General features: G+C 36.1%; 2 protein-coding genes across 4 annotated transcripts; both read right to left on the reverse strand.

The window, feature by feature from the left end:
- Window positions 1-872: 872 nt before the first annotated feature.
- LOC137247143 (kelch-like protein 5) lies at window positions 873-6,449 on the reverse strand. The gene is made up of 7 exons (XM_067778219.1): window positions 6,261-6,449; window positions 5,837-6,194; window positions 4,521-4,877; window positions 3,822-4,159; window positions 1,491-1,692; window positions 1,288-1,389; window positions 873-1,223 (listed from the first exon to the last, which is right to left on the reverse strand). Exons 1-7 carry the CDS (start codon window positions 6,398-6,400, stop codon window positions 981-983), a joined length of 1,740 nt encoding a protein of 579 aa, XP_067634320.1. The 5' UTR covers window positions 6,401-6,449; the 3' UTR covers window positions 873-980.
- An 8,046-nt stretch (window positions 6,450-14,495) lies between these two features.
- LOC137247144 (kelch-like protein 5) lies at window positions 14,496-21,213 on the reverse strand. Of its 3 annotated transcripts, none has more exons than XM_067778220.1 (8): window positions 21,078-21,213; window positions 17,483-17,656; window positions 17,055-17,412; window positions 16,615-16,971; window positions 16,058-16,377; window positions 15,027-15,228; window positions 14,830-14,931; window positions 14,496-14,765 (listed from the first exon to the last, which is right to left on the reverse strand). In XM_067778220.1, exons 2-8 carry the CDS (start codon window positions 17,629-17,631, stop codon window positions 14,556-14,558), a joined length of 1,698 nt encoding a protein of 565 aa, XP_067634321.1. In that variant the 5' UTR covers window positions 17,632-17,656; window positions 21,078-21,213; the 3' UTR covers window positions 14,496-14,555. The 3 variants fall into 3 exon arrangements, with proteins under 3 accessions (XP_067634321.1, XP_067634323.1, XP_067634324.1); XM_067778222.1 differs by having other exon boundaries at window positions 17,483-17,698; window positions 21,078-21,152; XM_067778223.1 differs by lacking the exon at window positions 21,078-21,213 and adding an exon at window positions 17,758-17,839.
- Window positions 21,214-22,881: the final 1,668 nt, after the last annotated feature.

A 22,881-nucleotide genomic window follows, 5' to 3' on the forward strand; every position in this document is an offset into this window, starting at 1 on the left:
CGTTTTAATGGTTGAATAATAATAGTTTGAATAAAAATTGGTTTTAATGTTTTTGAAAATTCTACCACTATTTTTAGGAGATCTACCACCCTTTTTTTGAAAATCTACCACTAAATAGATTTTAGAAGTGACAACACTGGCTGATAGTCGTGATGAGAAATCCCGACCCGATCAGTTTTTCAGTCACAGTTTAAGGCTGAGTTTGGGGTAGCCTTTTTGTGCGGCAACATTGATTTGTCATTATCTGGACATATTGCAGATATGGCAACAACTGGACTTTAATTGACAAAATGGGTTAAATTTCTACTGAACGACTGGGCCGATTTTGAGAATGCTATAGTTTCTAGAGTCCGACCGGAGTTGGCCGATACCAAAAGAAAATTACACAAAAACATATATATATAATGTCAAAAAAGTTTCAAAGAAATTTTGCGATTCGAGCATATAAAAATATCTGTCCAGGATAACAGTTTTTATAGAAGATATTTGTCGATGCCGATTAATCGGTCAGGCTCTTATAGTTTTACAATTGGTCCATTTTCTTTCTTTTCCTTCCGTAAAATTTTCCAGGGGTCGACATATTCTAAAAATACATAACCTTTGGTGCGATTTGCATGAAATTTGGTGCAGGAAAACCTCCTTGACTAGCAACTTTGCTTTTCTGAAAGTGGACCATAAATAAAATTCCTAAGCTATTTCAATACCTAATTTAGCTATTATCTTCAAATTTTGCATGCAGGTTATCTACTTCAAGTTTACTCAATCCGCATAGAATTTAAATTTGGTGCAGCAATGCCCACTTATTTAAGCAACTTTTCATCAGCTCTCTGTAGCGATATCTTTAGAATTGTAGGAACAGGTGCACTCACGAAAGCTAGTGTATTTGTCGCTATAACAAAAAAAAAAAAAAAAAAAAAAAACAAAAACGGTTTTTTAATTTAATATTGTTATGAGGAATAATCTTAATTCATGTTTCACTTTTATTTTTCGCTTCTAAATAAAATTTTCGGCACGGTAAAACAATAATAAATTGCAGGTTTTATAGGTAATTCTTCTACATCGTACCATGTATGATATTCCGCATCATAAACTCTCATATAATTTTCATATTCCATATAATCATCGTTTCCTTCATTGCCGATATAAACCCAAAGACGATTTTGAAAAGAAGTGATAGATGTCTTCACTGGGGCAAACGTAGAAGCATCGTTAAAAGTCCAAAACTATCAAATAGAAACAGCAATCTGCATATAATTGTAAAAAAAAAAACTCTGAATTCCATCTAACCTTAATCCATTCATTTGTCCGTGGATCATAGCGTTCTACAGTTGCCGTGAAATTTTCATCATGTCCACATGCCACAAATATATGTCCCTTGTGAACAGTTGCCTAAGGGTAGGTATTTATTAGTTAGGGTAGTTGTTATTATCACTGCTTATTTACTACAAACATGCGCGCTAGTTTTAATTTGCATTTACTTTCGTACTTACACCAAATTTATTATGTTGTTCAATCATATCTGCACATTTTGTCCAGGTATCTGTTGAAGGATCGTAACATTCAACCGATTTTAATGGATTCTTATTCAATCCGCCAATAACATACATTTTTCCGTTGTAACCAACTGCAGCAGAATCGTAACGTGGTGTGATCATACCTTTTATTAGCGTCCATCCATTATAGGCAGAATACCTACATAAGTTTGAGAATTCTGATTTACCATTCTACATTAAAAGAAATGTGGTCAGTACATCTGACCATTTAATTCGAATGTGACGTTCAATAAGCTCTAACGCCCTTTATATTTGGAATGGATATCAGATACAGATTCAGTGCAAGATTTCAGTGCGTTGAATTACATGTTGTTGTAGCGATAAGGCACTTCCCGAAGGTCTTGGGGAGTGTTATCGATGTTGATGGCCCTTTTCCGGATGCAGATCCGGTACGTTCCGGTAACAAGCACCATTAAGTTACTAGCCCGACCGGGTACGATTTGGTATGACCACATAAAACCTTCTAGGCCATACCTCCCACCTCCTAGATCCATGAGGTATTTGGGGCGCCAGAGCCTCGGCTATTAAAGAAACAGGATCCGCCATTGCTAGGTGAGGTTGACAATTGGGGTAAATAAGCTATATATTGCGCTGCCAACCCCTTGAGAGGGCTGCGCTTTACAACCCCTTGAATTAATTTGGTATTTTAGTCGCCTCTTACGATATACATACCTACCGCGGGTAAATTTTAAGCCCCTGACCCGATTGGGGTTGTTGAATTACATGTCCTTAGTTCTTATAAAATATTCACCGTAGATAGTTCTTATAAAATATTCAAACCCCTCTTTCACAGTGGGCGTGCCTAGTAATCGATATGTCAATTACTACTCTAGCTGCTAAAGCGTTAGCATGACCATTTCCCATTTTTTTAATAGTAAACCTTGCTTGACTTTTATTTGAATAAACAAATTAGCAAAAACAATTTAAAAGTTTTTTTGTAACAAAAAACTCTATACCCATACTTATTTAAATAGGTTTCGACGTAACTCAAAATTTTAGGGCTTCATTCTATATTGCGAACTATAGCTCAGGTGAACGATTCGCATCCCAACGATTTCATCTAGCAATGGTATTCTTTGTCTTTTTCGTTCGGCATTTACGTTTCCTACTTTATGTCAAACAGGAAGGCGAAAACAGTTGTCAAGTGATATGTTGCCATCGCTTAACATAGTGCAAATATGCTAGTGATTCGTCCCTTTAGTGAGACGAGCTTTCGTTTCGTAATAAAATTCGCAAACACACTCCTCCGGTCATTTTCACCCCAGGGAGTGTGTTATATATGTATTGTTACGAATATTAGCAAAACTAAGGAGTGCTGCCAGCTCTAAGCCGATCTAAGCAGTGACGTGAATGCACATCAATAATTCAATCATCACGTATCTACATAAACGAAACAATAACTGCGTCTACATATATGTACCATGTACGTGTACGAGCAGCAGAGAGTCAATGCACAAATACATGCATATATCTGAGATACTCCTATAAGTATGCAATGAGAAAAACTATAAAATTGTGCAATTGTAGTTACAGCTGAGAAGTTTGAGAGCTACTGGACTAGTAGTTCTGGAGGCGTCTAGAAGATGCGAACGAGGATACCAAAGAGTATAAAAGGCGACAGATGTAGAGGCGCTGTAATTCAGTTTGATTTGAGTTGTCAATCAGTTTCGATTAAGACGATATCTAGCGAGCAATAGCAGTATTATTTTGAATAGTAGAGTTTCATTTGAACTATCAATCAGTTTGGTTGTTAAGCAAGTTATTGGTTGCAAAGTATAAGTGTTATTGTGAAGTACTTTAATAAAGGCCATTTTCCATTATTCAAAATTGGAGTTATTTATTCAACAATTTAGCGATACGAACGTTGGCAGAAGATTGCAAATAAGAGGATTTGCAAGTAAATTCGTTACAGTATGTATGTAACGCTCCGCAAGAAAAGACACCCACCTAACTCGAAAAAAGTTATTTTTTTTAACGATTCATTACATATGAAAGTTCGCTCCTGGAAATGGTTAAAACCGGAAATCGATAGAGATACCGGAGAGCAACAGAACTGCTGTAAAAGTCAGACTACGTTTATAGCTTCACCTTTACTATTGCATTACGGGGCGTTCTACAACCGCACTCACATAAATGTCGTTTTTGAAACAAGTTCTACGGTAGGGTATTGTGAAAAATATTGTCTGAGATACAAACTGGCAAACGAGATAGGGTGATATTCCACTCAGCAATTGATATGAATAGAATTTTGTATCAAAACATACTTACATTTCAACTGATCGCAAACTTTTTTCGGTTCTATTAGATATCCAGCCTCCAATTGCATATATTTTGTTATTCAATATTGCAACACTGTGCGAAACTCGCGGCTCGTTCATGGAAGGTAATTTTTTAAACTCTTTAGTTTTTAAATGCCAACTGCTGACTTGTGAAGTTGTTTCGTTATCTCGGTGACCGCCAATGAAAAATAAACTGTCATCCATAAAAATTACTTCGAAACCGGTAATACCTATTTTCAAATCATCCCGCAATGCCCATGAATTTTTGTCATATTGAAAAATGGCGCTAATCCCTTCTTTATGCCAGCACTCGTCTGAGGGAGATTCCTGAAAAACATTAACCAATAACAAAATAACAATAGCTTAGCTTTCTAGCTGACATACGGGACTGCCGTTTTAGCCCAACTTTTGGACAACCGAATAAAGGTTTTACAAGAACGTACGTGTATATCGCAAGCATAGGTTACAGAGGCTCTAAACAACACTCTTTTAAAAAGCTGGGTGCTCAGATTTTGGTGTGACACAGTAAAATACATCCTCAACAAAAATTGTAAAGCGTCTAATGAAATGGTTTTTGCTTTTATATACTCTAAAATTGTAAATCTGTTGGTTGGGCTCTTAAATTAGTTCTTAATTGTAAGTTGGAATTGTGCACATACATATATGCCTCCTCTATCGATATACTTACCTTTAGATTAAGGGCAAGGAACAACTTTTCTGTTCCATCACGAGGCTTTGTGTATTTTAATTTTAGATTAGCACGATCGGAAGGCCTTTCTTTCCAAGTTAACGCCTCCAAGGCCAAAGCCTGACAACCAGGCAATGAATGAATATTAGTCATAATGAAGTCTTTTTTAAAAAGTGTTATACGTAAGCATGAAATTAAATCCGGTAATGATTGTACGTGTCCGGAAACATCATATTCGTACCATCGCTTTAGTGCATCGTACACATCTTCCTCAGAGTCCACATTCAAATCATCACTTTCTAATAGAAACTGCAACTTGCTGGAGTCGAAATTTAAAAACTCAGACGTTTGAGTTATCTGTTTAATAAATGAGACAAAATTACTCAAGTCTATAAATAATTTTTTTTGAAGTTACTTTTCGCACTGGTTGGTAAATTTTTTAACATTTTTCGCAATTAAAAACTGCAATATAACAAATGAATACGACAGAAAATATGTTAGCAATTATTTTTAGAATATATAGGGAGAATGTTTATAACAGTGCTTCGCGAAATTTTGTCTGTGAATGGGAAAGACAAAATAAACTTCAATTGCCAAGTCTGAAGTTCCTTCATATTTATAAAAGCAACATATTGGTTGATTGTGGAAATGTTACTGGAATGCATAAGCTTGTGTTAAACACATCTTTATGAAAAATTTCATTGTGTCGCGGCCATTAATCTAAATACCGTTTTGCACTACTTACTGTGGCGAATATTAGCAGTTCTATACATCACTATGCTGCTACTAAATAAATGCACAACAACAATTAAGCAAGCAGCCACACTTATGTACATGTACACATTAAAGCAAGCAGTCATACATAAACATAACCAGCAGCTTAAAGCAGAGAAATTATTTCACATACCCATAAGTAGTCAGCAAGTAAGAGTGAAGAAGAAAAACAATTACACATCACGTTTTCATCAGCTAAGAACAGAAGTTGTAGGATAGCACGTTACCACCACACCACGGTGGAGAGAGACGCATACACTTGTATTTAAAAAGAAGACAAATGATGCGGTCCGTCGGCAGGTTTCGAGTCAAACTGTTCTGGACCCGAGTTTTTTCTCTACGAATTGAGATGAAAAGCCATGACTTCAGAAACCGATGAAAATTCAATATGAAGGCAAAAACTGTTCCTATGTGGAGCCGCGAACGTGGTATATACGAAATTCGTCCGATCGAGTTTTGATTAACTTCCCGATAAACTTAAGACCTAAAACTTTTATCATAGCTTAGACCTTTTATTTTACACTCTCAACTATACGACTTACGTTCATAAAATTTTTTATTTCATACTCAGAAATTTTCCGTTTTAGTATCTCCGAATGTGCCTCTCTCTCTAGTGCATACATTCGTTGCAATTGATAACCTGGAATATTGTCAATTATGAAATCGGCACATTTGTTAACGGCATCCTCCAATTGCATAATTAAAGCGGCTTTTAGCACTGTATCTACATTGTCCACGGTTAAATCCATTTGGCCAGAGTAACAGAAGGTTATTAAACTCTTAAATGTAACGCTATCGACCCAATTAATTTCAATTTGATAATTAAGGAAATTGCCGCTATTGAAAAGTTCCCTGAAAAATGGGCTTGCGGCCGATAGAATCAAAGCGTGAGCTGCAACTCTGTGAATATATAAATGTGGCATTTAATTAAGTATTAAAGAGATTATATTAATCGTTTTAACTTACGAAGCAGCTGGATTTGAAAGTTTAAAGGTTACATCGACTAATTGCTGGTTATTAAAATGTTGATATATTTGAAACAGAAGCTTTTCTATTAAGTTCTTATTTCCTTCGTATTTCATCTGGTATTGTGGAACAATTTCCATAGCTCTTGATTACAATTTGTTATCCAAGAAACGAACTCATGTAAATATGAAGACTAACGATCGCAACTTTTTAAATTCCAATAAACTATTTACTAGCGATGCATGTGAATTATCGATGACACGCATACAAAAGTGGCTTATGTTCCGTTCCAATGAAGCGTACGGATAGAAATTTTAAAGCCCCGACACATAAGCAGTTTTTCATATAGGTGAGATTAACCCAAGCTTATCCATTAAGAGTAGATTGCACGTATTTTTATGGAGAACGGTAGAATCAGCGAGACTGGCGCCCTCTGATATTGAAAAGTAGCTAACTCCCAAATTTGGTGGCAAGCAAATCATAAGAAGAAGAATTTAACATTTGCATTGGCTAAGGGTGTTGGCACACTTTGCAAGTGAAGTTATTTTTCGCACTGGTTGGTAAATTTTCTAACATTTTTCTCAATTAAAAACTGCGGGTTGGCTATACATTAAGGAACCAATTGGTTTTATTCGTAAACCACAGAGGGTTGACCTTTGAAATTTTGCTCATGGGTTCTCAAGGAGTTCCCAAACGAGAATCAGTAAGTAATTTTTAAGTATTATTAACAATTTATTAGTAATCTGTTGTGAAAGTTACCATGATATAACTATCAATTTTCATCTACGTACGACACTTTTACAAGAATTTTATACATAAGTACACTCTATAATGTTTATAGAACAACAAATAATTTTTATCTTTTGTTTAAATTTACGTATTATTGTAAAATTTAATAATTTATTTGTTTACTTTCCGCGAACACAAGAATGCAACCATTTTATCTATTTCACTGCTTCCTTGGTGCTACCAGATGCTTTAAATAGTACCAACGAATGAAAAATGTTTTAAACTGTACCAAAGAGAAAAATTGACCCTTTTCGTTCAACTCTGTGTATTTATTTCACGAAAAAATAGAAAATTTTCCCATGCGGCACTTTTTATTTTTTTTAAATAATTTACGTTTGTTTTATAAAAAACATTTTCTGACGATACATTGTTGATGCTTAATAGAGATAATATCACTGAAATATATATAAAATTACAAGGACTTAAATAGAGTATGTGATTGGTTATGCTCGAATAGATTGAGACTCAATATAAGCAAAACAAAATTTATGGTTATATCAAGAAGGAATTTTCAAAACAATGAGTTGCCACTTCTAAATATAAACAGCGAAGCTTTTAGTACTATTAAGTAGTGCGATTTTTTATTCCACATTTTCGCCTGGCGCGCTTTTTATTTTTTTAAAAAAGTTACGTATATTTTATAAAAAATTGATATTTTTTAATAAAAAATCGCGCAATTTTTTACTACAAATTTTCGCCTGCGGCGCTATTTATTATTTTTTTTCATATGTATTTAATTAGCGAGCTTTGCTCATATTGCTTTATACAATGGTTTTTGTAATTGATATTAGAGAAAAATTGTAAGTTTACAAACGGCGATGGTTACTAGGACATGTTTCTGAATTTCACTTCTTCATCAGCTAGCTTTTCGGGAGCTGAGCGTTGAACTCGAGTCTCCAACATTCACATCAGTGCAAGCCTTTTTTAGCTGCTACGCCATATGAATGTTCCGTTGTTCGCTGTACAATTGGTCTCTAAGAGTTGCCTTTTTTGTTTATATTCCTTTTGATCACCATGTAGGCACATACACTCTGTATGTAGTTTATTCCTAATGGTGTGGATATGATTTTTAGGCGTGCTTTTGAAAGCTTAGTAACATTTGTTCGGATTTTTACAGTATTTGTTTTTAATACTTCCGCTGTTACTATTATATCAATATGATCATATGTATTTAATTAGCGAGCTTTGCTCATATTGCTTTATACAATGGTTTTTGTAATTGATATTAGAGAAAAATTGTAAGTTTACAAACGGCGATGGTTACTAGGACATGTTTCTGAATTTCACTTCTTCATCAGCTAGCTTTTCGGGAGCTGAGCGTTGAACTCGAGTCTCCAACATTCACATCAGTGCAAGCCTTTTTTAGCTGCTACGCCATATGAATGCTCCGTTGTTCGCTGTACAATTGGTCTCTAAGAGTTGCCTTTTTTGTTTATATTCCTTTTGATCACCATGTAGGCACATACACTCTGTATGTAGTTTATTCCTAATGGTGTGGATATGATTTTTAGGCGTGCTTTTGAAAGCTTAGTAACATTTGTTCGGATTTTTACAGTATTTGTTTTTAATACTTCCGCTGTTACTATTATATCAATATGATCATATGTATTTAATTAGCGAGCTTTGCTCATATTGCTTTATACAATGGTTTTTGTAATTGATATTAGAGAAAAATTGTAAGTTTACAAACGGCGATGGTTACTAGGACATGTTTCTGAATTTCACTTCTTCATCAGCTAGCTTTTCGGGAGCTGAGCGTTGAACTCGAGTCTCCAACATTCACATCAGTGCAAGCCTTTTTTAGCTGCTACGCCATATGAATGTTCCGTTGTTCGCTGTACAATTGGTCTCTAAGAGTTGCCTTTTTTGTTTATATTCCTTTTGATCACCATGTAGGCACATACACTCTGTATGTAGTTTATTCCTAATGGTGTGGATATGATTTTTAGGCGTGCTTTTGAAAGCTTAGTAACATTTGTTCGGATTTTTACAGTATTTGTTTTTAATACTTCCGCTGTTACTATTATATCAATATGATCATATGTATTTAATTAGCGAGCTTTGCTCATATTGCTTTATACAATGGTTTTTGTAATTGATATTAGAGAGAGCGGAAGTGATCAAAAGGAATATAAACAAAAAAGGCAACTCTTAGAGACCAATTGTACAGCGAACAACGGAACATTCATATGGCGTAGCAGCTAAAAAAGGCTTGCACTGATGTGAATGTTGGAGACTCGAGTTCAACGCTCAGCTCCCGAAAAGCTAGCTGATGAAGAAGTGAAATTCAGAAACATGTCCTAGTAACCATCGCCGTTTGTAAACTTACAATTTTTCTCTAATATCAATTACAAAAACCATTGTATAAAGCAATATGAGCAAAGCTCGCTAATTAAATACATATGATCATATTGATATAATAGTAACAGCGGAAGTATTAAAAACAAATACTGTAAAAATCCGAACAAATGTTACTAAGCTTTCAAAAGCACGCCTAAAAATCATATCCACACCATTAGGAATAAACTACATACAGAGTGTATGTGCCTACATGGTGATCAAAAGGAATATAAACAAAAAAGGCAACTCTTAGAGACCAACTGTACAGCGAACAACGGAACATTCATATGGCGTAGCAGCTAAAAAAGGCTTGCACTGATGTGAATGTTGGAGACTCGAGTTCAACGCTCAGCTCCCGAAAAGCTAGCTGATGAAGAAGTGAAATTCAGAAACATGTCCTAGTAACCATCGCCGTTTGTAAACTTACTATTATTTTTTTTTTTAATAAATTATGCTTATTTCATAAAAAAATATAAAATTTGTAATTAAAAAACGCGATTTTTTTAAATAAATTACGTTTACTTCATAAAAAAGGCGATATTTAAATAGATTGAATCGTTTTTTATTTATACATATTTTGAAGTCTGGTAGCACCGTTTTTGCTCAATTCACTTGCATTTTTTTGGACACTAATATTAAGTTGAGATCAAACTATAAAAGCTCCATTACTGATACTTAGCATAGACTTGACTTGACTTGGCGTAAACTTGGCAACTTAGCCACGATTATACTCCACTTACAATCTGGCATCATAATCAGGTTTGAAATTTACTTTTAAATAAATGTCAATTTGTATGACAAAATGTCAAAATGACATGGAAACAAACAAATGGCATCTCAAAATGTAAACGTCACTTAGAACTTACATAAAAAATCAAAATTCAACAGACTTCTAAGTGAAGTTAAGTGTTGCCAAGTTTTGAGTAATCAGTAACATGCACTGTTCATTTAACAGAACTGTAAGTGACAGTTCTCAAGTCAAGTCTATGCTAAAGCGGCGATTACCCACCGACGTGTGCCGCACGTAAGGACGTTTGTCGTACAAAAACGTTTGACCGAACCCTCAATCCCGTAGGAATCAATGTGTGCGTCTGTGTACATGTAGATAACATATTTGTGTGTGTATTGTTTACAGATAAGCACTGTTGCCATTGACCATTTTGCATGTATGCTTATGGAAACATCAACTTTTTCCAATTTAATTTTTGATATTGTAAAAGGCCGGAATACATATTAAATAAGTATAAATAGATTACATATGTATAATCAGCACTTTTACATAATTATTTCGAATTATTTTCACAATTTTTCAAACTTTAATTAGGTGTTTTTGCATAAAATTGCAAACGGTCAAAAATTAGCGCACAAAAGTTTACTAGGCAACTCTGTCTAGTGAGAGAGCGATCAGCTGACACGCTCTTACGGAAAAAATCAAAATTGTTTTGATTTCTACGTTCCGGGCTACGTACGTACGGGCGTTGCACGTCGGTGAGTTTTCGTTTACATCATAGTGTACATTGCACACTCATAACATAGTAGGGGGACTCATGAAAGCATATAAACTTATAAGGTGTAAAATTATATCCATTTACACACACTGTTATATGAACGCACCTAGTAATACTCTTGATAAACTTGATTGTTTATCAGCTGTATTATTGCCAAACAAAATTTTTTTTGATTGTTATACAAATTAAAAAATGCCACGATTAAGTGAAAAATCAAAACAAAAACGCCTTTACTTGCTGATGTTGGAGATTTCTGATGAAAATGCCTGCTGTAATGTCTGCAAGGTTGCATTCCTTTGAGTTTACCGCATGTACACAATGAAATGTGCGCGTAAATTTATACAAATTGTGTAAATGATTTTCCATACAAAACTTGACAGCTCGTTTACGCACTAGATAAATTTATACGTTTACACACTTTATAAGGCATTTGTACGGTTACATGAGTCCCCCTAGTGTACAAGTACAAGTGTGTTGACTTATCTGTCAAGCATTCTGACAGGCACTCGCTGGATTCGGCAGACCGAAAATGACAGCGAATTCAAAATGGATACCATTACCGAATGATTGAAAAATTGAAAAAGTCGAGACGATTGGTAGACAAAAATGTTGTCGTTGAGACCAAAAATGCGACTCTAGACCTGAGATTTCCATCAGGTGAGCGAGGCTGTTTGCAGTTTTGACGTTTATCGCTTAGTGAACACACTTGTATAGGTACACTATGACTCATAAAAGCCATGGTTCAATTATGTACAGGTTGGCTCATCTCATCAGCTGATTTTGTTTATGTCATTGCATGGTCGAAGGGATTGTCAAAAGGAGATGGCAAACTCAAAATAAAACCAACACATTGGCAACATTTTACTTACACATACAAAAACTGCTAAGTTTTATGTTTCCATTCCATACCATTCGCACCAACCCCAATACACAGATTTTGACAAATTGAACAAACATATTTTGTTGCTTTACAGATGAGCCAACCTGTATATAGTTGAACCATGCATAAAAGCCTTCCGCGATTTACAACCAGATTGACTGAATTCTTGTATGTGTGCGTGTCGGGTATTTGACGCTTGCCCCGCGACTATCAAATAAAAAGCCATCAATCAACATTTGCATTGAGAAACCGTAGCGTTCGGACGGGAATATGTCGTCATCGGATGATGACTTTTTTTACTTGCAACTACAGCAGTTTTATTAAATAATAAAAAAATTTATAAAAATGTTATTAAATAATAATAAAAGCTTTAGCTTCCATAAAGCTGGTAAATATTGATAATTTTCAATAAATTTTAATATGAATTGCTTTTCTTCCGCGCACTTGTTCATTTTGAATGTCGACACAAACTAAATACAACACTGCGTTTTGTCAATCACACCCCGCGACTATCAAAGAGGCTAGCGTCAAATGAAAAAATCAAAAATTTTTGATTTTCATCAACGTGTAGCCGACAACAAATACGTGTGTCACGAAGCCACCCGACTGCACTAACACACACAAAATTCAGTCAATCTGGTTGTAAATCGCGGAAGGCTTTAAGATAGGTCGTGTCAGCTGACACGTTTTTGGTACGTACGTTCGTGAGTAACTGCCGCATAAGGGTGTTGGCACACTTTACAAGTGAAGTTATTTTTCGCACTGGTTGGTAAATTTTCTAACATTTTTCGCAATTAAAAACTGCGGGTTGGCTATACATTAAGGGACCAATTGGTTTTATTCGTAAACCACAGAGGGTTGACCTTTGAAATTTTGCACATAGGTTCTCAGGGAGTTCCCCAACGAGAATCAGTGAGTAATTTTTAATTGTTATTAACAATTTATTAGTAATTTGTTGTGCAAGTTACCATGGTATAACTATCAATTTTCACCTACATACGACACTTTCACAAGAATTTTATACATAAGTACACTCTATAATGTTTATAAAACAACAAATATCTATTTTGTTTTGTTTATATTTACGTATTATTGTAAAATTTAGTAATTTATTTGTTTACTTTGCGCGAACACAATAATGCAACCATTTTATCAATTCACTGCTTGCTTGGTGCTACCAGATGCTTTAAATAGTAGGTACCAACGAATGAAAAATTTTTCAAACTGTACCAAAGAGAAAAATGGACATTCCAAATTTTCCCCTGCGGCGCTTTTTATTTTTTTAAATAATTACGTCTATTTTATAAAAAATAGAAAATTTGGTATAAAAAATCGCGCAATTTTTTTTTCCAAATTTCCGCCTGCGGCGCTTTTTATTTCTTTAAAAAAATTTACGTTTACTTTATAAAAAAGAAAATTTGGAATAAAAAATCGCGCGATTTTTTATTCCTCATTTTCGCCTGCCGCGCTTTTTATTTTTTTTTACAAAAGTTACGTATATTTTATAAAAAATTGAAATTTTTTAATAAAAAAATCGCGCGATTTTTTACTACAAATTTTCGCCTCCGGCGCTATTTTGTTTTTTTTTTTTTTTAATAAATTATGCTTATTTCATAAAAAAATATAAAATGTGTAATTAAAAAACGCAATTTTTTTAAATAAATGTAAACGTAATTTCATAAAAAAATGCGCGATTTAAATAGATTGAATAGTTTTTTATTTATACATATTTTGAAGTCTGGTAGCACCGTTTTTGCTCAATTCATTGCGTTTTCTTGCATTTTTTTTTGGTAACTTTAATATTAAGTTGTGATCAAACTATAAGCCTCCGGCGGGTGGTGGTGTTTTTAGAAGGGGGGAGTCACCCCTACCCCTCTCACCCCCCCCCCCCCCCCCCCCCCCCCCAAACCCATCCCCCTCGTCCACAATGTATAATTTACCCAAAACTGCAATATAAATGAATACGACACAAAATATGTTAGCAAGTATTTTTAGTGTATAGGGAGAATGTCTATAACAGTGCTTCGCGAAATATTGTATGTGAACGCGAAAGAGAAAATAAACTTCAATTGCTAAGTCTGAAATTCCTTCATATCTATAAAAGCATTTTTATGGTAATTCTTTACGACAGCATGACACTGCTAATACGCGTCCAAAAATATCGAGAGAGGTATCAAACGACGCATCTTAACATTCTCCCATCGGGTTAGGGGTCAGAATATACCCGCGGTAGGTATGCCTGTCGTAAGAGGCGACTAAAATACCAGATTCAAAGGGGCTGTGTAGCGCAACTCTTCACCAAACCCAATTATCAACCTCACCTATACGCGGCGAATCCTGTTTAACAGACGAGGCTCTGGCGACCCCAAGCTCCTCATGGAACTTGGGGGTGGGGAGGGAGGGATGGCCTGAAGGTTTAATGTGGCCATATAAATCGTTCCCGATATGTTCGGGCTAGCACCTTAATGGTGCTGTGCTACCGGAGCGTACCGGATCTGTATCCGGCAAAGGACCATCACATCGATAACACTCCCCAAAGCCTTCGGGGAGCAACCTTATCGCTACAACAACAACAACAACAACGCGTCTTAACATCAAGTTTGACTGAGAAGAGGAAAATAGGTATAAAAATTTCTCGAGCATTTGCATGTGATCTATGTAGATACCACGCCTAACCATGAAATTTTTAATTTAGTTAAAGTTAATCTACTGAAGTGCATACGCTGTAAATGCTTTTTTTTATTTTAATTCAAGTCATACTTAGTTATACATTTTCATTTACGCATATAAACATTTCAAGATCATAAAACAATAGTATGCTCCAGCTAAAGGTATTGGCGCCTTTTCCATCCATCTATCATTTTGTTCATCGTAAACTGAAACATGATCTTTATAGACGTCATTAGTATATATGCCACCGATAGCCCATAATTGATTATCCATAGAAATGCAACCACTCTTCCAACGTCCAGCATTCAAAGAACAAATCTGCAAAAAGTTTCCATATTTGTTAAGATGATGGAAATTACAGACAAATTTTAATTCATATAACCTTAGTCCATTCATTTCTTTGTGGATCGTAACGTTCCACTGTTTTGTGGTCTGCTTCACTAGTACCTCCGACAATAAATATATGACCATTGAACACAAGAGCCTATAATTTAGAGTGAATGTCGTGGATATGTCGTAACTTATAATGATTATGAACAAAATATATTAATTTGATATTCAAATTATAATTGCACTTACACCAGGCTCTTCATGACCTTCATTCATATCTGCACATTGAGCCCAGGAGTTGGTCAGAGGATCATAGCATTCAACAGATTTTAATACGGCATCATTATAGCCGCCCATTACATAAATTTTCCCGTTTAGAGCTACTACGCTAGGAGAATAACGTGGTGCATCCATACTTCGCATTAACTTCCAACCATTCGAAACTGAATACCTAAATTTGATGATAAATACATGTCACACAAAATAATTCAGGCGTTTGAAAGGTAATGCATAAAAAGGCCCAGAGTCATCAACAAAGAGTCACCAAAATCCTATGCCCTGCGAACCCATTCTCAATGTCAAATACTGAAATTCGCAGTTAAGGAAAGCAGTTGTCCCAGAGAACGCGTATCACTCTGGCACAACTTTGATCTGGATACTGTAATTGGCTAAACTCTTACCTATCCCGAATCAACCCCGACACACGCAATATGTGTCCTGAGTGTAATATGAATTCATATGCCACCAACCATCTTTTCACTCACGCCTCATAACACCCGTGTCTCTTTGGTCTAAACATGTTGAAACTGCAAGTTGCCTTGAACTTCCGTTAAAGGATATTGATGACAATTCGTGAGTGATCGTACCTATTGGATGGGGCGAAGCACTGCTACAACAAAAACAGCTAACAAAAGCTCTTTAGTCTTTGCAAATGTTCAAGTATCATTGCATTTGCAAACTGGGGTACTATATTTACACAATACACCAACAAAATATACGGTTATGCATTTGCTATGTCATTGCGAATACGCCACATCAAAACACGTTGGCTATTTTATCTACTTAGATTAGTGTCAATACAAAACGAAATGTGCGAAGAAACAATTCAAAATTTTAAAATATTGCTTATGTTTGCTATTGCAACGTTTCAATACCAAATGCACAGATCTCCAAACTGTCTTATGATATTGAAAAATTGTGAAAATTCGATATCTTTTGCAAGGTAGCAAGATAACTTCGTTTCGTTTCGGGTGACTTAAGTTTTATAGAAACGTACTTACTTTTCCACTGATTGTAAGATACCGCTGTTACCCTCTCCTCCAATTGCATAGATTTCTTCATTCAATACCACAACACCGGGTGAACTTCGTGACATATTCATTGCTGGCAATTGTTTAAATGTTTTACTTCTGAGATTCCAGCTGCTAACTTCGTTAATTATATCTCCTTTCCGAGTACCGCCAATGAAAGTTAAATTCTCATCAATAAAAATTGTTTTGAATGTCATAAAATCAATTGGTATTTCGATATCAATCCATTTATGCCATGCATCTGCAGCTTTGTTATATTGAAAAATGGCTCCACGCTCATAACCTTCAGCCTATAGGTAATATAGAAAATATGATAGCGAGAAAAAAATACGTTGGTTCATAATTATGAGTGCAAAAGGAAAGTAAGTTCGGCCCGTATTGTCGGCCACTCTCGCTTCTTTAATTTTTACATGAATACGACACTCTTGTGAATTGCCCATAATATACATATGAGTTTTATTGAAAAGGTTAAGTCGTACCAAACCAAAAAATATATATATCACTCATATTAAGTTGTATTTATTTACCTCAAGACAAAATGCCATCAATAATTGTTCCTGCACTTCGCGTGGCTTTGTATATTTTAATTTAAGGTTAGAACGATCTATTGGACAAGTTATCCAGGATATGGCCTCTAGTGCCAAGCTGCGACAACCCGGTAACGACTGAATATTAGTCACAATAAAGTCCGTCTCAAATTGTGTTAGCCGAAGAGAGGCTATCAACTCGGGTAAATGTTGTTTCCGTACAAAAGCATCATGCTCGTACCAACGCTTTATGGCACCAAAGACACCTTTCTCCGATTCCATGTTTAAATCATTACTTTCTAAGAGTTGGTGTAGTTTGTTGGGAGCAAAATTCAAAAATTCTGCACTTTGCATTATCTGCGAAGTATATTATAATGAAAACAGTAAAAAATGTAGTTTAAATTATTACAAGGATAATTGCTATCCAGAGTACGACTTACATTCATGAAGTTTTTCAATTCATATTCGAAAATTTTCTCATTTAACAGCTCACAATGAGCTTCACTCTGTAAGACGTATGCTCGCTGCAAAGTGTATACGGATATATGTTCTATTATGAAATGAGCACAACATGACACAGCAGACTCCAATCGTAACTTTATAGCTGCTTTTAGAATTTTGTCCACATTGTCGATGGTTATGAGCGTTTTTCCGGTATAGCAGAAAATGATTAAGCGTTCAAATGTAACACTATCGATTTCATCGATTTCAATTTGAGGACAAATTCCTTTGTCAGTTTTGAATAGCTCTTTAAAATAAGGGCTTGCCGACGACAGAATCAAACGGTGAGCTGGTACTCTATGGATAGCAGGAAGTAGTTTTCTGTTGTATTATTATATTTAAGAAAACATAAAGCACATGAACTTACAAAGCATTTGGGTTTGATAACTTAAACGTTACATCGATTAAATTTTGTCCATCAAAATGTTCATAGATTTGAAAAATAAGCTTTTCCGTGTAGCACTTAGCTGTATCGCTATTAGCCTCAACTGTTTCTGAATGTGAAATAACTCCCATAGCCGTTGGAAATTAGTTTGAGTATCTAGAATAATAAACGAGGGAGCCACAATTCAATAACTAGCCTCTGTTAGTTGCAGAATTTTAAATTTGTTAGATTTCAAACAGCTAAAAAACGAAGTGTACGTTTCACAGGGCAATCCTGGGTAACATTTTACAAGACGGTGCACCACCTAATTTTTATCGGAAATTATCAAAGGTGGTATCAAAAGACGCGTCTTGACCTCCGTTCTTAGAATCGGTAATAGTCTAGTTGAGGGGTCGACTGCTAATACGCTACCAAAAATATCGAGAGAGGTGTCAAACGACGCGTCTTGATATCAGTATTAATAATCCGAAGGCGGAAAATAAAAATTTTAACGCGTTCGAAAGATATTAACGAAAAACCGAAAAAAGACCCGCGGGTACCTCCGAAACCGGGGGTCGGATCCATGGAATTTTTTCGCGCTTATAAAAAAGGTAATAGTCTAGTTGAGGGGTCGACTGCTAATACGCTACCAAAAATATCGAGTGAGGTGTCAAAATACGCTTATTAATCTCGAGAACAATAATCCGAAGGCGGAAAAGAAAAATTTTATTTCTGTCCGGAGATATTTGCAGTTGAAGTTGGCGATTTCCATGTGGTTGTTGTTGTGTTTGTACCCACCAAAAAAATTGTGCATCACCGTGGCGGTAGCCACGGTTAAACCACACACCCGGACGTGGCATGGCGTAGCCCAGGGTTATTTTTTATAAGCGCGGCCGAAGGCCGCCAACGCCAAAAGGTGTTCTGCGCAAAAATACTATGGATCCGACCCCCAGTTTCGGAGGTACCCGCGGGTCTTTTTTCGGTTTTTCGTTAATATGTTTTGAACGCGTTAATATTTTTATTTTCCGCCTTCGGATTATTAATACTGATGTCAAGACGCGTCGTTTGACACCTCTCTCGATATTTTTGGTAGCGTATTAGCAGTCGACCCCTCAACTAGACTATTACCATAAAAAATAACCCTGGGCTACGCCATGCCAAGTCCGGGTGTGTGGTATAACCGTGGCTACCGCCACGGTGATGCACAAATTTTTTTGTGGGTACCATCACAACAACAACCACATGGGAAATCGCCAACTTCAACTGCAAATATCTCCGGACAGAGATAAAATTTATCTTTTTCGCCTTCGGATTATTGTTCTCGAGATTAATACGCGTCTTTTGACACCTCACTCGTATTTTTGGTAGCGTATTAGCAGTCGACCCCTCAACTAGACCTTAGAATCCAGAAGCGACATTTACAATTTTTATTTGTCAAAAGATTTCTGTCTAATTTTCATGTGGTTGTTGTTGTCAGATTTGTTGTACACACACACACACTAATACGCAGAATGTTATCACCGTGGCGGTAGCAGAAAGTGTTCTATGCAAAAAAACTATGGATCGGGCCCCATATTTCGGATCCTCTCGGGATCATTTTATGGTTTTTTTGGGAACTAGCTTTCGACAGAAATAAAATTTTAGGCAGCGATTTAGTTTAGCACCCCCCCGAGTTCGGAGGTTTAAACTTGGTATCAAATGAAAGAGGGAGTTCTCCCCGATCACAAAATATATATAACTTAAAGTGCGCAGACTTATAGTTTACGAGTTATTTGATGTTAAAGTTTGCAAATTTAGCAAATTTCTACAGCACTCACAATTTACACATCTTTCAAAACTTTTATGCTCATAAATACCTATATAAATTGGCAACGATACACTTAAATTTCATTTTAGTATATTCCACATATAATTCTTGCATTGTTTTTACTTAATTTAAATGTTTTTATTAAATAAATCGCGCTTTTGTAGCAACATTCACATTTATGTATGTATATATTTTTATCGATGACATTACAAAGCTGTGCTGCCACATCAACAAAGAAAAAACAAATATAAATATTAACGTGCCACCTTTCAGTTAATAAAGAAAAAGGAAAATATATATTTTTACTACTATGCGGAAGGACATCACCGTGGCGGTAGCCACGGTTATACCACGCACCCGGAACTTGGCATGGCGTAGCCCAGGGTTATTTTAAATAAGCGCGGCCGAAGGCCGCCTACGCGGAAAGGTGTTCTACGCAGAATTACTCTGCATGGCGCAGCCGGTGTTGGATCGGCTAACATAACAATAAACATAAGAGTTATAAGGTAATATGCGGAAGGACATCACCGTGGCGGTAGCCACGGTTATACCACACACCCGGACTTGGCATGGCGTAGCCCAGGGTTATTTTAAATAAGCGCGGCCGAAGGCCGCCTACGCGGAAAGGTGTTCTACGCAGAATTACTCTGCATGGCGCAGCCGGTGTGGGATCGGCTAACATAACAATAAACATAAGAGTTATAAGGTAATATGCGGAAGGACATCACCGTGGCGGTAGCCACGGTTATACCACACACCCGGACTTGGCATGGCGTAGCCCAGGGTTATTTTAAATAAGCGCGGCCAAAGGCCGCCTACACGGAAAGGTGTTCTACGCAGAATTACTGTGCATGGCGCAGCCGGTGTTGGATCGGATAACATAACAATAAACATAAGAGTTATAAGGTAATATGCGGAAGGACATCACCGTGGCGGTAGCCACGGTTATACCACACACCCGGACTTGGCATGGCGTAGCCCATGGTTATTTTAAATAAGCGCGGCCGAAGGCCGCCTACGCGGAAAGGTGTTCTACGCAGAATTACTGTGCATGGCGCAGCCGTTGTTGGATCGGCTAACATAACAATAAACATAAGAGTTATAAGGTAATATCAGCTCGTTCACGAATGCAAAAAAGAGCTTTTTTCTAATTTTTGGTAAATAAAGACTAGAAAAGTTAAAGATATGTATATATACATCAGATGAAAGATATTTTTATAAGTTATTTTTCGATTCTGCACTTGTTCCGTTTTTTAGATGTGGCAGCACAGCTTTGTAATGTCATCAATAAAATATATATATACATAAATGTGAATGTTGCTACAAAAGCGCGATTTATTTAATAAAAACATTTAAATTAAGTAAAAACAATGCAAGAATTATATGTGAAATATACTAAAATGAAATTTAAGTGTATCGTTGCCAATTTATATAGATATTTATGTGCATAAAGGTTTTGAAAGATGTGTAAATTGTAACTGAAAGTGCTATAGAAATTTGCTAAATTTGCAAACTTTAACAACAAATAACTCGTAAACTATAAGTCTGCGCACTTTAAGTTATATATATTTGTGATCGGGAGAACTCCCTCTTTCATTTGATACCAAGTTTAACCCCGAACTCGGGGGGTGCTATTCTAAAATTTTCCCAAATTTTAGATTTCCACTTTCGGATTCTTAAAACAGAGGTCGAGACGCGTCTTTTGATACCACCTTTGATAATTTCCGATAAAAATTAGGTGGTGCACCGTCTTGTAAAACGTTACCCAATCCTGTGCCAGTACTTATGTACCTCGATTTATTGATTAAAGCTTGTAGTTTTTTAAAAACACAATCAAATTTTGTTATGACGACTTCTTAATGAGCAAATCCTTAGAAATGTACGTAATTCATCGATTCGTCACAAACAAGCTCAGAACATCGATGGCAACCACAAATCACACAAAAAAGATTGCGCATTGAAGAGCATTGTAAATTTTACCAAGTAGCGCAACTAACAGCTGATCGGTGAAAATTCGCACATTCACACGCACAGTTCTCGACTCAGTTTCAAAACAAAACTTTAGATTATTTAATTCAAATTTTCAAGTGAGATAATACTTACAAATTTATGTATACAGAATATATATGGCATTTTTGTTGTTATTAAAACAATATTTTTATTTATATTAAAGCTTTTATCATTTTTTTTTTTAACTTTGAAAAATCTCCGAACACCATTCCTTCATTATATGACATTCGACTGCCTAGTCCACTGCCTTCCACTCTATTCGCAACATAACCTCTACTTAAGCTGCCAAACTATATAGTAAACAATGTTGAAGAGTTCAAAATTGCTTCGTCCTGCGCATATGCGTCACACTTGACTGCTTGAGCGAATGAAAGAAAGAGGAAAAAAACAAGAGCTAAAGGAAAATTACGTAAAAATTGCCCATAAAAACAGCTGATCTTTTGTTTACATGCGCAATGCGCAATCTTCTAAGTGTGATTTGTGATGCCTTATGGAAATCAATGTAATCGATTAAAGGGCGAATTAATGGTGACTTATAACCATAAAGCCATAACCAGATAAAAGAGCTGATCGAACCTACCTTATGGAAATCAATGTAATCGATTAATGGTGCCATACCATAAAGCGCCAAATACACGACACGAACATTTCCGCGAACATTCCCGTTATGTCATGTTTCTGCAACCTTTTCTGTTGTTGTTGTTGTTGTTGTAGCGATTAGGTTACTCCCCGAAGGCTTTGGGGAGTGTTCTCGATGTGATGGTCCTTTGTCGGATACAGATCCGATACGCTACGGTAACACAGCACCATTAAGGTGCTGGTCCGACCATCTCGGGAACGATTTATATGGCCACATTAAACCTTCAGGCCATCCCTCCCTCCCCACCCCCAAGTTCCATGAGGAGCTTGGGGTCGCCAGAGCCTCGTCTGTTAGTGAAACGGGATTCGCCGCTCGAAGGTGAGGTTGACAATTGGGTTGGAGAAGCTATATATTGCGCTACACAACCCCTTGAATCCCGACCTTTTCTGTCGTGTATGGTGGTGTTTGCCAGTTTGCGCAAATGCTCGCCACAAATCAAAATATTTTAATTTTTGGCGAACATTTGCGCGAACTGTTCGTGCGTGTATGGCGAAATAGCTCATAATCGTAGTAATTTCTGAACGCTAACTCGATTACATTGATTTCCATACGGTAGGTGTAATCAGCTGTTTTATCTGGTTATGGCATTATGGTAATAAGTCACCATTAATTCGCCCTTAATGGTGCCGTACCATAACGCTAACGCCATAACCATATCATAGCCGACCAATTGGTTTTCGGTTTCTCGCCATATCCATAACCAAAAATATTTGAGTTGGTGAATTTAATAAATTTTTGATTTTATTCATTGTTTTGGATATGTTATGTTTAAGAGACATATTTTTTGTGGAATATATTTATAATTTTTTGAGTTTTCTTAATTTTTACGAAATTTTCACGATTTTTAAGTTAAAGCACCATTAATCAATCACATTGGAGATGGTTATGGATATGGGAATGGTTACGACTATGGCGTTAGGGTTAAGGAAGTTTAATTGGCCCTTA

This window comes from Eurosta solidaginis, chromosome 3 (assembly GCF_040869045.1).
Source record: "Eurosta solidaginis isolate ZX-2024a chromosome 3, ASM4086904v1, whole genome shotgun sequence".
Classification (NCBI taxonomy): domain Eukaryota; kingdom Metazoa; phylum Arthropoda; class Insecta; order Diptera; family Tephritidae; genus Eurosta; species Eurosta solidaginis.